At 35.9% G+C, this 18130-nt stretch overlaps 1 protein-coding gene and 1 long non-coding RNA gene across 4 annotated transcripts in view; one reads left to right on the forward strand and one right to left on the reverse strand.

Annotated features, from left to right (window-relative positions):
• The window catches only part of LOC143246542 (uncharacterized), a 39752-nt gene that overhangs the window by 1055 nt on the left and 20567 nt on the right, over positions 1-18130 (reverse strand). Inside the window, exons 2-3 of one of the 2 annotated variants that reach the window (XR_013026024.1) lie at positions 10853-11098; positions 5292-5975 (exon numbers count right to left, since the gene is read on the reverse strand). This is a non-coding gene — a long non-coding RNA (uncharacterized LOC143246542). Of the gene's footprint in view, positions 1-5291; positions 5976-10852; positions 11099-18130 lie in introns of those variants that run through there. The other variant, XR_013026025.1, reaches the window with a different exon arrangement.
• LOC143246541 (uncharacterized) lies at positions 1449-4583 on the forward strand. Of its 2 annotated transcripts, XM_076493429.1 has the most exons (3): positions 1457-1559; positions 2040-2195; positions 4008-4583. In XM_076493429.1, exon 3 carries the CDS (start codon positions 4038-4040, stop codon positions 4404-4406), a length of 369 nt encoding a protein of 122 aa, XP_076349544.1. In that variant the 5' UTR covers positions 1457-1559; positions 2040-2195; positions 4008-4037; the 3' UTR covers positions 4407-4583. The 2 variants fall into 2 exon arrangements, with proteins under 2 accessions (XP_076349543.1, XP_076349544.1); XM_076493428.1 differs by lacking the exon at positions 2040-2195 and having other exon boundaries at positions 1449-1559.

Genomic DNA, 18130 nt, shown 5'->3' on the forward strand with positions numbered 1-18130 from the left:
GACTCGGATTGTTCATTGAAAAGTGTTTTAAATATCTGCTTAACAGGTCATCAGAGCTTTACAATACTGTACATTATTTCTGTTTATAACGGTATCTTTGTAATGACTGAGTCACAAGTTCTGGAAAAGTATTTAAGTATCATAGCAAACGAGTTGAATTTCTTGTTGATCTGCTTCGCTCCGATTACATGATAATTAAAAAAACAAAAGAATAGTGGCAAACAGTTTCACGTAAATGATACAGTTTCAAATGGAGTATCGCTTTAACAAGCTTTATTAATAGCTACCAGTAATTTAAAAAAATATATACAATTACAGAGTAAACGATGTTAACATTATCCATTGAAGTTTTTGGATTTTTTACAGTAATTTGATAATCATTGAAGAACATAGGTACAGGGTAAAACAGGAATTGCCAGCAAATAATGGATAAACAATAAACATTACAGCTGGAGCTTCATTGTATTTAAAACTTCATACAACCTTCCTATGTCTATTGTAGCATTATATTAAAAAGAAACAAACAAACAATTAAAAGAAAGCCTTTTCAAAAAAATAAATAAATGTAGAGATGGCCAATATCAATCCTTCGAAATAATGAAAACAAGACAGTAGGGATGGCATTTGTATCATCCTTACATAATAGCATAGGCAAGAATTAACATAGACCAATATATGTAACTATTCAAATTAATCTGAGTTTAATTCTACTGCACAGCGTGTCTGCACTGTTATGTAGAGATGATGCAAACGCTAGTCCTACTATCTTGTTTGTATTGTTTTTGAAGGACTCGTATTAGCCACGCCTACAGTTACTCCCTCTTTTTTTGAAAAGTTTTCTTCCCGTGTTTATATTTATCTGTTCTAAGCCATTTTACTGTGAAAATGCCCTGGATGACTTGTTTACTTTTCGTGTCCACTTAAAAGCGCTGACACTCGTTTAAGTCCATTTTTACAGTTGACGACAGTGAAAACTTAGTTTTCTTGTTTGTTTGTTTTTTGCAACAAAATACAAAACGCAGACTAGTAAATAACCAAACTAAATGTTTGAACTTGTCTTAAACGTATTTTAACGTCCTAGTGTAGCACCTTTGCTAACATGTTACCAAACCACTACAGTGCCCCCCACTAGTGCAGCGGTATGTCCACGGATTTATAACGCTAAAATTAGGGGTTCGCTTCCCCTCGGTGGGCTCAGCAGATAGCCCGCTGTGGCTTTGCTATAAGAAAAAAAAAACACCAATCCAGTAATGAAAGAGGATTCAAACCATTAAATTCCTATGACACATATGTGAAAGCTTTCTAATGTCCTATATTATTCTGCATTCTTATAACATGCACTTACGATAAATCAATACTATACTATTCAATCTTCACAACCTCTCCTAGCAACCGGTAAACAAATGAGGTTTATTTCTTGCTTGTTTTGTTACAGGAATGCACGCGATTCAGTGATTTAGTGTAATAAGAACTCGTGCGCTTCGTAGTTGTTAAACCGTGGCTGGTAACAATCAGCAACTCTTAACAAGTTTCTTACCCCGACTTTCTTTAACAGAAAGGTAATGTCAATATTTTCTGTTCTGAATCTCAGTTGTTTTTTTGTTTTTATCCCCTGTTTTTTAAGCCTTTTCTTCTCTACACATTGTAACAGTCTTTTCTCTACATGTATAATGTTTGAATTTGGATAATAATATAAGATATACCACTGTAATAGGTTAAGAAAGTCATCGGTAACTTGTAGTTAGATGCCAGAACTCATGGAACAAAACTAAACATTCAGCTATTTAAATAATTAAAAAGGTTCACCTTACAATACTCGCCATCATCAGGTCAATAGATAACGTAAACAATAATATATATTATTCATAATAGTTTCGTCGTGTATTGCATTAATTGCGGTGAAGCTTTGAAAAACAAATAATTCGATAAAGATTATATTTTAGAGATATTTTCATTATTAATAGTAGTTAACTTATTGAGTCTAAATGTTGTACGACACATACACACAATAAGATAATTCGTCTTTATTTTTCTTGAAGCGAAAAAAGTCTCCCACGGTAGCACAGTGATATGTCTGCAGATTCACACTGCTAGAAACCGGGTTCCGATACTAGTGGTGAGTAAAGCACAGATAGCGCATTGGGTAGCTTTGTGCTTAATTCCAAACAAACCAACAAGCAAAAACAAAGAAGCAGGTTAGGTTTTATCATGCTTTGCTATGTCCAACACTTGTTTATTAAAGTTTATTCATTTCATACAAACATTTTAAAACTCTAAAATTAAAATTTGATGGGGCTGTTTTTTAAAAGCAATGATTTACCCCAAAAAATATATTTTTATGTATATTTTAATTTATTTCGTATATTCTATTACGTGAGTGATTTTTTTTCGTTGAAACTCGAACATGCGCTAGGTGATCCAATAAAGTCCTGTCTTTGTTCTCTATATATATGTTTATTAATGTTATTATTGTATTTCATGAAATGTTGTGAAAACCGTTTCGACTGAGTACTTTATAAGATTCTGAAATTGTTCAAATATCCAGTAATTTAGCTCACTTTATAAAAATGCTAAAAACGGAGACTTTGTAGTTTCATGAGTCAGGTCTATCTATCTCGTCCTACAACGTTAAAATACAAAGTTCGATTCCTAGAGGAGGGATGCGCGCGTGTAGCCAATTGTGTTGTTTTAGGATAGCAATCTAACATCCTATCAGCTGTAAGTTTGTTTTTGCATTTCGCTCAAAGCTATGCTTGAGAACTATCTGAGCTAGACGTCCCTAATTTAGCAGTGTAAGACTAGACGGAAGGCAGCTAGTCGTCACCACCCACCGCCAACTCTTGGGCTACTCTTTTACCAACGAATAGTGGGGTTGACCATAACATTATAATGCTCCCACGGCTGAAAGGACGAGCATGTTTGGTACGACGGGGATTCGAACCCATGACCCTCAGATTACGAGTCGAACACCTTAACCCACCTGGCCATGTAGGGCCTTACACAGAATCATTTAACATTGTGCGAAAATTCTGGAACAATACCATTAGCAGTGTTCGAATTAAAATCTTTATTTCTCACTCAATATAGTTTAAGAAACACAAATTGAACCAAAATACTTGTGTGGAAAATACTAATTTAGTTGATAAAATAAATAAAACATTCCAGCAGACATTATCTATCTGAAAAAAATGCTGTACTAAATAAGGGAGTGTGTATCCGAAGTTCTTTTGTTTAAGTCCCGTCACCGACATAAGAATCTAGTGTTTTGTACTTTGGGACCATGGGTGCATAATAAACACGATACTCAAATCCCACTGTACAATAAGACTAGCTCTCGAGTTGGCGATGGAGGGAAGTAGGGCTAACTAGCTGCCTTCATGGGTTCGAATCTTATCACTGAACATCCTCGCCTTTTCAGCTGTGGAGGCGTTATAATTCACGGTCAATCCCAATTTTCATTGGTAAAGGGTAGTCCAAGAATTGACAGTGGGTAGTGTTTGACTGGCTGCCTTCCTTCTCGTCTCACTTTTAAATTAAGGTCAGCTAACACAGTTGGTCTTTGAGTATAGTTCTGCTTAACATTTATATTTCTCAATGAAAAAGGTGAATTATAATCGACATCATGTGTAAGTCGTTATTTTATTTGGATAATAATGCACCAATAGCACTGGCCTTTCCCAAAGATCATGTGACAGTATGGATTTGCGCGAGCGATTTCATTTATACAGAATTTCACCTTGTTTGATATAAATGACATTTTATAATTAATTTATTAATTGTATTACCTGTTTAGTTAAACTTCTGTAACACCTTTTGTGTAAACTTTTCTAAAAATACGTGTGTGAAGAAACTATTCAAATAGAATTTTGCTTCGTGAAGTTCGAGTGCAATTTATAAATGAAAGAAGGTTCAGACATTGAAAGTAGTTTTCTATATTAATATCCAAGAATTCGAGTACATAACGATAGTTTCACGATTTTACGAAACGTTTCTGTTTGTTTCAACAGGCACATTTCAGGTCAAAAGCCGCCGTAGAGATGAAGCAAGCTATTCGTGCGTGTTATGGAGCCTCGATTGCTGCATCTGTGGCGGGAATTTTGGTGCTTTTGGCGGGAGTTGTCGCCATGATGGTGACAATTCGTTTTAAAGCAGGATCGGATGGATACGAGAGTCTGCAATTCGTAGTGGCGGTAGTAACATTGGGGTTTATTATCTTACTGTTAGGATTTGCTGGATGTATCTTAGGGTTCTGGGCTCACATTAAAAGAGATCAACCAGTCCCGAAAGAAGAACCGAAAAACGATGACAGTAAACCTGCTGTTGTTCCGGCATTTCACTTGGCAGCTCCGGCTACGTTCTTGTACGCTACTCCTTCAGTTGTCGCTCCCGTCTATTCAAGAAACTAACTACTTTTTAGCAGGACAACCGAATAAACTTACACCTCTAGTTCCCGAACCTAAATAAACTGATGAAGAGAACCAGTAAAACATTAACGAAATTAAAAGTTTATCCATCGTTGGGAAATGTTCAGTGAGTCTGGGAATTTTAAAGAAAGAAATTAAAATAAAACTGTGTCAACTGGATATATGTATAACAAATTTCATAAAACGCGGGTTGTCTTTTTGACAACTCAGCCATGGTTTCAATTATGACAACTTAAATGGTGTAGTTTATCCGACTTCCGTAATCTTTCTATTTCTGCAAAAGTTTAGAATTATAACTTACTGTCAGAAATGTTGTCAAAGTACGTGCGATAAAAGTAAACTTGAAACCGAGTTTATTTAAATAAACTACTAACCGTTAAGATAAATGGGACAGAAATGAATAAAACTTGTTTGCTTTACCACAACTTTGCTAAAAGTTTCTCTTCAGAGCACGTTATCGAGAGGGCGTTGCTGTTTTTCGTAATATTTTCTCTTGTAATTAGATTTTAGTGTATTTCTACAACATGACTCAGTGGGTTTTTCAAATTTTCCGTACAGTTGTTAGTAACAAAACATGAATAATATTTTATCTTTTATCGTTTATTAAAAGTGGTTAAGTGGAGATAAAACGTACTTCGTTATGACGTATACACTAATATTTATCATTTTACTATAGTTTTTAACTACTTTTAAAACTAACTTAGAATGATAATGAAACTTTGATCAGATATATTTTTGAGACTCTTTCCGTAGTTGGTTAGTTTTATTTTTAAAAAAATAAGCAAAAAAAAACACAACCATACTTTTTAGTTGTTATTATATTAGAAGTCTTTACGAAACTATCTATCGCAAAAGAAATGTGGTACGCAAAAGTTTTGAGGAACCTTTAAGGTAGTTATAAAAATGTTACATTTTGTGATCCTATTATTAGTTAAAGAGTTTTGAGGACCATTCAAGATATTTATAAAAATATTACGTATTGTGATGTCATTAGTTAAAGAGTTTGGGACCCTTTAGAGCAATGGTTCCCAACCTTTTTTATGCCCCGCACCCCTAAAAAAATTTTAATACGTTCTCGCACCCCTCACAGTAATTATTTATTTAAGAATAAAGGTGAAGGTGGCCAAAACAAATGTTATCTTGCACCTCCTGGAACGCTATCTCGCACCCGTGGTTCGGAACCACTGCTTTAGAGGATTTATAAAAATTGTACGTGTTGTGATCCCATTTGTTAAGTGCAATAACTTCCATTGAAATAATTCTGAGGGTGAATCAATATGGGGCCTTATATTGAGAAAATACTCACTAATTCTTCTGTTGCCTAAGTAAAAATATTTAAGGGATTCTTAAAGGTTTTTCAAATGATTAATAAGGATCATCTGAAACAAGGATCAGTTATGCCAACAGCAGCCTACTGGTTGCCCGCTCTCCCTCTTTGGTAAACATATGTGAATTAGATGTTACTGTTCGTAGACACCAGGGGTCTTGGAAGTTGGCGTTTCGCTCGAGTGTTGCGAAAATTAATGTTTCGGGTTGAAAACAATATATTTTCTAGAAAAAGAAAAATATTTGTTACATCCGCTTTTATGACATATCAATGAAATTGTTAGTCAGTTAATGTGAAATAACAAGTTTAGGTTATATAGCAAACCACATTTTGTTCATTCGAGTCTTGCAATTTCAAGATATGTGAATTTTCGTCAACCCAGTTGTAAATCTATGGGGCCTGGCATGGCCTAGCGCGTTAAGGCGTGCGCTTCGTAATCTGAGGGTCACGGGTTCGCGCCCGAATCGCGCCAAACATGCCCGCCCTCCCAGCCGTGGGGACGTTATAATGTGACGGTCAATCCCACTTTTCGTTGGTAAAAGAGTAGCCCAAGAGTTGGCGGTGGGTGGTGATGACTAGCTGCTCTCCCTCTAGTCTAACACTGCTAAATTAGGGACGGCTAGCACAGATAGCCATCGAGTAGCTTTGTGCGAAATTCAAAAACAAACAAACAAAATGTAAATCTATGATACGAGATACCACCTACCGGGGCTTTATTTTACTATAAGTAGAAAGTTTAATTGGTTTATTGTTTATTTATTCATCCAAACTTTTATTAAAAGTTAGAAAAAAAATGTCCAACTGATTCTAACGTTTTTTTATTTATTTATTTAGCTAATAAAATATCGACATAAATGGGGAAACAAAAATGTTATAGCGCGATATTAAAGATATTCCAAGGTTATAGCATTTAAACACAAATCCCATTAGTTTTAATAATTTCCTTAATGTAATAACCTCTCAGGTTTGATACAGAAAAATACACTTACAGCTAAAAATGAGTAGAGTTATTTCAAGTTATTGAGCTAAACAAATTTCAGTCCAGTCAACTTGGTTAATAATAGGACGAGAGAACACAAGTTTTTGTACAGACAAACCAGGCATCTGTTAAGACAGTTTTTTATTGTTTTTGTTCAACAGTATGTTTGACTTATAGAATGAATTTCCGTCAGAATAGTAAACACCAATGCTTTACAGGAATTTATGAGAAAAAAACGATGATTTAATGAGAAATAAAGGGTGGATTTAAATATATCCATTTGCCAAGGGGGTGTTACGATATATCAAGTAATCAAAGTGAAAATTATCCATGCTATGGCCACCTAAAGAGTTAAGTTCCTATTTTCATCACTTGAAATGAATCAATGATAGAGAACGTAATAGTGCACTCTTAGAATAAAGTTACACTGTTTCTGTTTAACTGAGGGACATAATACTTGTTTAAAAACATAGAAGTAAGAAAATAAAGAGTTCTGAATAGGAAATACAGTGTTGGAAAATATGATTAATACGGTGTAAAACATGGTATTGTTGAAGGAGCTGAAGTTATTGTTACGTAGTGAAATACAGTGTTGGAAGATAAGATTAATACGGTGTAAAACATGGTATGGTTGAAGGAGCTGAAGTTATTGTTACGTAGTGAAATACGGTGTTGGAAGATAAGATTAATACGGTGTAAAACATGGTATTGTTGAAGGAGCTGAAGTTATTGTTACGTAGTGAAATACAGTGTTGGAAGATAAGATTAATACGGTGTAAAACATGGTATTGTTGAAGGAGCTGAAGTTATTGTTACGTAGTGAAATACAGTGTTGGAAAATAAGATTAATACGGTGTAAGACATGGTATTGTTGAAGGACCTGAAGTTATTGTTACGTAGTGAAATACAGTGTTGGAAGATAAGATTAATACGGTGTAAAACATGGTATTGTTGAAGGAGCTGAAGTTATTGTTACGTAGTGAAATACAGTGTTCGAAGATAAGATTAATACGGTGTAAAACATGATATTGTTGAAGGAGCTGAAGTTATTGTTACGTAGTGAAATACAGTGTTGGAAGATAAGATTAATACGGTGTAAGACATGGTATTGTTGAAGGAGCTGAAGTTATTGTTACGTAGTGAAATACAGTGGTGGAAGATAAGATTAATACGGTGTAAAACATGGTATGGTTGAAGGAGCTGAAGTTATTGTTACGTAGTGAAATACGGTGTTGGAAGATAAGATTAATACGGTGTAAAACATGGTATTGTTGAAGGAGCTGAAGTTATTGTTACGTAGTGAAATACAGTGTTGGAAGATAAGATTAATACGGTGTAAAACATGGTATTGTTGAAGGAGCTGAAGTTATTGTTACGTAGTGAAATACAGTGTTGGAAAATAAGATTAATACGGTGTAAGACATGGTATTGTTGAAGGACCTGAAGTTATTGTTACGTAGTGAAATACAGTGTTGGAAAATAAGATTAATACGGTGTAAAACATGGTATTGTTGAAGGAGCTGAAGTTATTGTTACGTAGTGAAATACAGTGTTGGAAGATAAGATTAATACGGTGTAAGACATGGTATTGCTGAAGGAGCTGAAGTTATTGTTACGTAGTGAAATACAGTGTTGGAAGATAAAATTAATACGGTGTAAAATGTGGTGTTATTGAAGAAGCAGATATTGTTACGTATTTAAATACAGTGTTGCACGATTAAATTAGTACGGTGTAAAACATGGTATTGTTCAAAGATCTGAACTTGTTACGTATTTAAGACTAAAGTTTTATTGTGTTGAATTATAGTTACTTTTTATTGTTCATATTTTTCATTCTTCACATTGTGACTTGTTATTCTAGATGTTGAGATAAATATTTCCTTATATTCTACACAATGAACTTTGGAAGTATTTTTTATCAAGTGTGAAAGTTTTACTCATTGCGTATTACTACATTTCTTATCACGAATGCTTAGTTAGACGTGTCTTCCGCGTGAAGAAATAGTTGCTGTTTTGTACTACAACCTACAGACACGAACCAAGTTATCGTTGTTTGTTCGAATCGATCGGGTACAAAATAAAAATTAATTCTGTTGAACAATCTGAACTTACTCAAAATGTTTTAGCACTAGTTGTATCAAGCGATAATGCGATTTAAATATGACGTCATAGTTGTTTCAGCGGAGCTTTAGGCAGAGCGGACATGGTTGATTTGAGAACTAATCGACTGCAACTGCTCGTTAAAAAAAAAAAAAAAATGATACGACGTTTCGGCTACTATGCTGAGGTCTTTTCAATAAAGGAATTTGCAGTCTATTGCTATTTTCAAACCTGCACCATAGTGGTTTCACATTCTGTAGTTTTTAACGTGAAGCGATTTCACTTCAGATATCGTATTGTTTGTGTTTTGTCTAACCGTAACAATAGTTCAATACGATTAATACGTATGTATTATTTGTATTTTGTCTAACCGTAACAATAGTTCAATATAGCGCTAAGTTAACTACTTGCACCACTATACACTAAGGCGTTGTATGCCAGTCGGTCAGTAGACAGTAAAATGACGAACACAAAGGACGCTTAACGATGCAAGTTATACTGTCGTAACGTGAATAAAACATGCGTATGCCATTAATCACAAGAAAAATTATGCACTCTGTAGGATGCAACACATGACATATGAACTTCAAAAGCAAAAAATAAAAGTATTTGTTAATTTTGGCTTTAGGTTCTGTTGTTTACAATTTTATGTGTCATAATTCGAGGTGAATTTAATATAGCACCTACACTATTTTATGTTATACCGTCTTGTACATTATCAGGTTAAAGTTTGGTGCAGCGTTTATTATTGTTAAATAGTAAACATTAAACTTGAGTAATAACAGTAATAAGACCTTACAGTATTGTATTACTTGCATTAGCGAGATTACACACGGTCACGCCTGACATGATCTGATGGTTAGGGCTCTCGACTTGAAATCTGAGGGTCATGGGTTCGAATTCCCGTCACACCAAACATGCTCGACCTTTCAACCGTGGGAGCGTTATATATAACGTGATAATCAATACGTTGGTTAAAAACGTTGACGGTGGGCGGTGACGACTAGCTGCCTTTACTCTAGTCTTACACTGCTAAATTAAGGATAGCTAGCGCAGATGGACCTCGTGTAGCTTTGCGCGAATTTCAAAATAAACAACACAAAAGGTGATATTATGAACTGTATATAAAACAAACTCAAAACTCCATAAATATTGTGAATATTATTAACATAAAAAAAAGATTTAAAAATAAAGATCAACGGTTGACATTTTATTAACAAAGAAACACAAATAGTTTAACACTAGAATTCTGGGTGAATTCAATAACTATTCAGAGTAATTCCATGAAGATAATTTACGTCGCCGCCATCTTGAACGTTTGAGATGATTGGTCTGTTTTGAATTTCGTGCAAAGCTACACGTGGGCTGTCTGCGCTGGCCGTCCCTAATTTAGCAGTGTAAGACTAGAGAGAAGATAACTAGTCAACACCACCCACCGCCAACTCTTGGCTACTCTTTTACCAACGAATAGTGGGATTGACTGTAACATTTTAACGCTACCACGGCTGAAAGGGCGAGCATATTTGGTGTGATTCGAACCCGCGACCCGCGGATTACGAGTCGAGAGCCCTAACCACCTGGCCATGCTAGGCCAGGTTGGGATGAAGTAATAAGAAAAGTCTTAAACCTAATTATGATATTTGTTGTTTATTGTCAAAATAAGATTTTGTTTACTCTCGGGGGAATAAAAGCAGTTTACTATCGTATGATATACAATGCACTGATACTTTGTATACTTGTTTGTACACAAAGCAGTCAGGCTAACAGTGAAGACACTCTTTAAATAAATCGTTACTGAAATGTGGATAAAAAATTAAATATAGGAAGCATTCAGTTATGTTTGTATTTCATGTTTGTTTATCTAGATCACAAACAATAAATATCTGGCACGTTTGTTTGACGCTATTTTGTAAAATTATTTGTATCAAAAGGAGACAGAACTAATATATAGTAGTGATTTTTAAACTATTTCTAAATATTTGATTAATATTAGTCAATGTTATAACGGAACGCAAAATATACCTGGTCAGGTGAGTTAAGGCGTTTGACTGGTAATCCCAGGGTCGTGGGTTCTGATCCTTGTCGGACCAAACATGCTCGCCTTTTCAGTCGAGAGTTGTGGAGACGTTATAATGTGACTGTCAACACCACTATTCGTTGGTAAAAGAGTAACCCAAGAGTTGGCGGTGGATGGTGATCAGTAGTTCCCTTCCCTCTAGTCTTGCACTGTTAAATTAGGAACAGCCAGCACAGATAATCTTCGTGTAGCTATTGCGCAAAATTCAAAACAAATAAATCAAACCAAAACCTTGAATAAAAACAACCTGAATTACGTCAAGACTTGTTTTAAGGATTTTAAAGTTTTGTTTTGGTAAAAGTGACGAATAAAAAACTTATTTTTTGCTTGACTATAGACGAAGCCAGAATATCCAATATTTGAAAGAACGAATAAATATGCTTAACGTAATCTTTACTTTTTAGCATAGGTAAAACAGTTGTTATAAAACAGAGTTTGTTGTTAATTATAATTTAAAATAATATCGATAATTCAGTGTTGCCCCACCATAAATACTTGAAACCAGTTCCCTGGTGGAAAAACTCAAAACTATTTCGAATAACAAACTATGCCTTTACAGTTTAGGATAATTATTTGACGATAGTCATTAAAAGTTCTGCCCTATGGAAATGTTTACATAGTGTTAACGCTAAAATCCGAGGTTCGATGCCCTGCGGTGGACGCAGCAGATACCTCAAGGAGGTTTTGCTCTGAAAAAAAAATGAACAAATAAATATTACAAAATTATTGTAATATTAATATTAGAAATGCAACTCTGGCGGAAATTTAAATCACTAAAATGTAATCCTGCACAAAATAGGGCGGGAAAATTAAAATACAGCGAACAATCTATAAAGCAAAACTTTATCCCAGTTCGTTTGATTGGGTGTTGAAAGCTGGTTTCTCGCGATAAAAGTCCGTAAACGTACCGCCATGCCACTGGAGGGTGATAGAAAAATACCTGATACTGCTGTCTGTAATGGAAAACCAATTAGTTTACATTTCTGAGTGTTCTAACTCAGAGCAGACACTGTTTTCTGCTATTGTTTCCATTTTAGTCACAGAATTTATCTGTTTAGTCAATTAATTTCAGTCGATAACCTGAGTTTTCGTTTTGAATGTTTAATGGATTGCAATATTATAATTAAATAGATGGTATCAAAGTTACCGTTCCTTGGCAAGATAAATAAACAAGTTTTATTCGTTAATGCTTGGTTAACAATAAAGGTTACCTAGGTAACATTTAACTCGTCATTTACCTAAAGTACAATGTTAATTAATTCGGCATGTGAAAGTCAGTAACCCAGAATGATTAGACTAAACTATATCAAATACTCTTCTGTTGCACGCGAGTTATAATAGCGTTTTAACTTAACTTAAAAATATTAAATTAAAACTACAATTCCAAACATAACGGTAATTACAAGTCATTTTTATTTATCAAGAGAAACAATAAACAGAAACCTTAAAAAATACACCTTTTGTTGTTTAGCTGAATTTATTTCTAGCCTGGTTATTTCTATTTATAAAACTGGTTTTAAACAAATAACTAAAAGCGACAAAATACCCTTTTAGGGATGCAAGTAGAATAAAAAGCATACTTTAGACAGACCCGGCATAACCACATGTGTTAAAGGTGAATTTTACAGAAAAAAGAAAACTTTGCAGTCAAAGAACTACTCATACTGATTAATTTTGCAGATTCACATTTTTTATAAAAAATATGTGCTAATAAATGAAACATAGAACTTGGTGCAGAAAGAGCCCTTTCCGAGCGGCAATCCGAACGCTTTAGTTTTTACGTTTGCCGCTAGAAAAAGTACTGTGACGTAATAGTTGCCAAACAAACCCCCAACTCCAGCGCGTTGAATGTAAATAAGCATGGCCAGTGCATACGGAGAAACAAAGGTGGAGTCTGTTTTGACTTTGTGTTCTGAACAGTGTTGAGTAGCACCATATTAATTCGAACCTACTCTGAACGAACCTAAAACAGTTACTTTTGACACAGCTCTGACAAGTTCTAGTGATGAGGACAGTTCCACGAGCGAGTTGTTTGTTTTGGAATTTCGCACAAAGCTACTCGAGGGCTATCTGTGCTAGCCGTTCCTAATTTAGCAGTGTAAGACTAGAGGGAAGGCAGCTAGTCATCACCACCCACCGCCAACTCTTGGGCTACTCTTTTACCAACGAAAAGTGGGATTGACCGTCACATTATAACGTCCTCACGGCTGGGAAGGCGGGCATGTTTGGCGCGATTCGGGCGCGAACCCGTGACCCTCAAATTACGAAGCGCACGTCTTAACACGCTAGGCCATGCCAGGTCTCCACGAGCGAGAGCAGCGGAACTGGGAGTGATACTGATAGCGCCCAAGCCGGTTGCGAGTCGGTCATACCTCCAGTGGAAGAATGGTAAGCCTAAGTCATGACAACAAATATGAGCTGTATTATTTCACGTGCAATTTTAAGCATCTCGAAACCTGTCTGATGTTTATAAATTATTGGTATCACAGACTGGGTTTTATTTGTTTATACTTTGCCGACTATGGAAACTAATACTCGGCCCTTCCACAATCATTGTTTCGGGTATTTATGACTCGTAACAAAATGAATTTCAATTATACGTCATAATTCTGTCTATAAAATCAAACTAGATGTAGCATTATATTGTTTTGGAATTTGGAATTTCGCACAAAGCTACTCGAGGTCTATCTGTGCTAGCCGTCCCTAATTTTGCAGTGTAAGACTAGAGGGAAGGCAGCTAGTCATCACCACCCACCGCCAACTCTTGGACTACTCTTTTACCATCGAATAGTGGGATTGACCGTTACATTATAATGACCCCACGGCTGAAAGGGCGAGCATGTTTGGCGCGACAGGGATGCGAACCCACGACCCTTAACGCGCTTGGCCATGCCGGACCACCATTATATTATAATAGTTATTGTTTATCGCTTTATACTGCACACATACCTTTAAGTTTGTTCTTTTCGTGATGGCATGGGATGGCTTCAGAGTGGTGGAACCTGTACGCTGCAGGCTGAGATCAGTCCTCAGCTCTACACGAGGAAAGATGGTGAGGACGATCCTGTCTACTGCCGATGGTTTTTTCAGTCTTAACCTGCCTGGCTTGAAACTTACAGAATCCAAAACAGTGGGATCCGACACAAAACATTAGCGTTCAAAGTTATCTTGACAAAGCTTTGCATGGTGTGAAGGAGTCCAGTGTTTCCTATTGACCATCCGCACCCATTGTCGCCATCTTGCCGATTCCTTCTCTTTGCACGGAAACGAAAAGAAGCTTTTGCCCGATGCCGAACCGTTTTTACAAACATAAACAACGCAGTCAACCATGTAATCATGAAACAAACATAAAGTAGCAATATAAAGACAAAAAATAGTCTCACAAAGTATGTAATCCAAAAAAAGCACCGATAGATTTACATAAAACAACAGCACTGAAAGAAACAAAATGATCGGCGCGCACCGAAGCGTGTTTGGCAACTATTACGTCATAGTTGTAAAACGTCACGGAAAAAGCCGAATGACCGAGAGGAACTTGAGTTCAAGGACCCGCATATTTTGTTTCATTTTTTACTCAAAAACTAAAGTGTTTCAAAATATGGCAACCACACAGGAATTATACCGAACCAAAGTACGGTTTCTAAGGCAATTATTACATTTGTTGGAAATTCACCTTTAAGGCGTTCGACTGCTAATTTGATGGACACGGGTTTAAATCCCCATCGCTCCAAACATGCTCGCCCTTTCAGCCGTGAGGGCGTTATAATGTGACGGTCAATCCCACTATTTTTTGGTAAAAAAAGTAGCCCAAGAGTTAGCGGTGGGTGATGATACTTAACTGTCTCTAGTCTTACACTGCTAAATTAGGGACGGCTAGCTCACATAGTTCTCGTGTAGCTTTGCGTGAAATTCAAAACAAACAAACATGTCTTAGGTCGAAACGTTGTTTTCTGCTTTATTAGTTAAAAATGAAAACAATTTAGTTATCAAGGAAACATCTTTGTAGAAATTATATAAGAACAAAATATTAATGACGTTTAATTTAATACACCTATAACAAGCATGCATGTTTTAGAAATACTAGGTGAATTTAGTAAGTAATTTAAAATACAATCGCATCAATATTTTTGCACTGAACATAGCTTATATAGAGTACTTATGTTTCAGAAAATTGTGATCTCCAGGTGCGACAGCGGTAAGTCTACGGACTTACATCATTAAAATCAGGAGTTTGATTCCCCTCGGTGGACCCAGCAGATAGTCCGATGTAGATTTGCTGTAAGAAAACACATACGCACAGAAAATTCTGTCTAAAGCGAGCTTGACACGACCTGGTAGTTAGAACGCTCGATACGCAACCCGTCTGAAAGTCGAGGGTTCGAAGACGCTCACCCTTTCAGCTGTGAGGCGTTGTAAAGTAACAGACAATCCTACTATTCGTTCGTAAAATAGTAGCCCAAGAGTTGGCGGTGGTTTTTGTTGACTAGTTTCCTTCCTTCTAGCTTATCACTGCTGAATTAAAGATGGCTAACGCAGATTTTCCCCAGATAACTTTGCGCAGAATTAAAAACAAAAAAACAAAAAACGTAGAAGCGTCGCCCAACAGACAGAAAGGATAGCAGTGTGGACACTTAAAAGCGATAACTATTATTCTTTTAACTGACATCAGCTTGTCTGGTATAGCATAGTTGAAATACGAAAGTCTTCGTGGGTGTTTTGTGCGATCCTTATTTTTGTGTGTAATGTATAAAAATATCGTTACATACGAAACTGTTGGTCACATGTTCTATTAATAAACAAGTTCGCATTAGCGTCAGTACGAAACTGTTGGTCACATGTTCTATTAATAAACAAGTTCGCATTAGCGTCAGTTTTTGCTCGCGTTAACTTTAACGTCCTTAATTCACTTCCACATTTTGCGATTATATATGTGTGTACATATAAATCATTACTTTAAAAACAAGCCGAAACAAATATAAATTAAACAAAAAATACTGAACTAACTGAAAATATCCAAGGGTACAAGCTATAATGTGGGATTATAAAATTACCCTTGGATGTGGAGGTGACTGTATAATTAGGACCCACACTGCGGTGGGGATGCACTGTCTATCAGTCTTAACCTCCATTCGCCAGTATCACATAAGGAATAAAAGAGCAGCAATAGATATAGAAATAGAAATTAAGAGAGCGAGATGTGGGTGCTCAAGCCCACAATGTCCTACGTCTACATCACCCTTCATTGCCTGCAGACAGTTGTGGGAAGGTGACTGCTTCCCCACGTAAAGAAGGAAAATAACTGAAATAAAAGTAACAAAAAGAAGATATGGAAATAAAAAAACTAATATAATTAGTGAGAGGTTTTGATTTGCTGTTTTTAACACAGTCCTTCTTTATGATTTTGCTTATTTAACTTCAATAAAATATATATATATATAGTATTTGAACTTTTAACTCAAGCAATACACTTGAAGGATGACCACCTAAAATATAATGTAGACAATATGTCACAATATAATCTAATATTATTTAATACACCGTTCCGTGGAGTTCTGTTTGTAAACTGTAAAGAAAATCTGTTCTACAAAGTCTCATGGAACAAATATTTTTTTGTAAATTACGTGGAACTATTTATTCTTCCTTGTTAATATAACACTGTTAACTTATAACAGGATACTTGTGTATACAAGAAACCATCTCTGAATCAACGGCAAAGAATATAACTATTTTGATAGGTGGTCGTGTATCCTATCAGGACCGGAATCCCAAAGTGTGTAGGACACATTGCTGTGTAGAACATAATCCACAATCGTTTTGCCATTCTGTTTTGTTCAATCCCATTACTAGTTAAGGCAGCGCATCCCAAACTTTATCGGTTCACGACGACCTTTAGGGTTTCAACAATTTCTTAACGGCGCCCCTAGGCAAAAAAAAAAAACATAACAGACCCATTTATTAATGGTAAGGTTCAAACAACATAATACTTAATAAGTATTTGTGTTCGAACAACTTAGCAGCCGCTTGAAAAAACAACACGCTTAAATTGAAAGTAAAAACTATATTTTTATTTCATTTTTAAATGACCACAATCACTAATGGGATGTGTGCGCCTGTTGAGCACTACACAGTTTCTCAAACCTTGGAATCTGATTGGACACCGACACCTCATTTCCTGTTCCACATTAATTTTCGCGCGGTACTTGCTTTTTATCACAGCAACCGCCAAAAACCCAGCTTTGCAGAGATATGACGTCGTACATGGAATTAGGATTCGCTGAGCTTTAGCTTTTACTGATGTCCAAAACCCAGCTTCATGCTGCCAAAGTTTGTTCTTAAAGCAGTCTTCCCCCGGAATGTGAAAAGCCTCACACCATCGCAGAAGAACTGATTGTACCGGGTACAGTGGATATTTTGAAGCTTTCAACATTTTGCAACTCTATAAGTCACCTTGTAGGATGCTAGCAAAGCATTGCTTGGTATTGCTGCTTGTTTCAAAAATGTACTTTTTTGTTCTTTCAATTCTTCAAACTACTAACGAGATTTATTAACCATATTAGGGTGACTGGTCTCCAAGTGGCGTTTTAGTTTACTTGGAAGTATGCACTCTGGAGCCAAAGTTTTTGACATAATACACACTATGGACACTCTTCATGATTGTCATCTACTGAAGTAAAACCAAAATCTGGATAACTATCGTTATATTTCCAATATTTCCGTTTCTTCACAACTTTGCCACTGGTCTGTGGTTCTCTTCTTCACTCCCACACTTCTTATTAATGTTTTAAAAAATTCCTTTTTCATGCACAAGGACTAAAAATCAGCAAAATAATTCACTGAACTTCGCTAGACCTTGCAGACACTTGATCACAACACCCTTCAGTTATTTCGATTACTCACAAGGACTAAAAAACAACAAAATAATTCACTGAACTTCGCTAGACCTTGGAGACACTTGATCACAACACCCTCCAGTTATTTCGATTACTCACAAGGACTAAAAATCAACAAAATAATTCACTGAACTTCGCTAGACCTTGCAGACACTTGATAACAACACCCTTCAGTTATTTCGATTACTCACAAGGACTAAAAATCAACAAAATAATTCACTGAACTTCGCTAGACTTAGCAGACACTTGATCACAACACCCTTCAGTTATTTCGATTACTCACAAGGACTAAAAATCAACAAAATAATTCACTGAACTTCGCTAGACCTTGCA

Source organism: Tachypleus tridentatus, chromosome 3, assembly GCF_004210375.1.
Source record: "Tachypleus tridentatus isolate NWPU-2018 chromosome 3, ASM421037v1, whole genome shotgun sequence".
NCBI classification, from domain to species: Eukaryota; Metazoa; Arthropoda; class Merostomata; order Xiphosura; family Limulidae; genus Tachypleus; species Tachypleus tridentatus.

Coding starts and splice junctions, on each gene's coding strand:
- LOC143246541 (XM_076493428.1), top strand. CDS start 4,038: ATGAAGCAAGCTATTCGTGCGTGTTATGGAGCCTCGATTGCTGCATCT.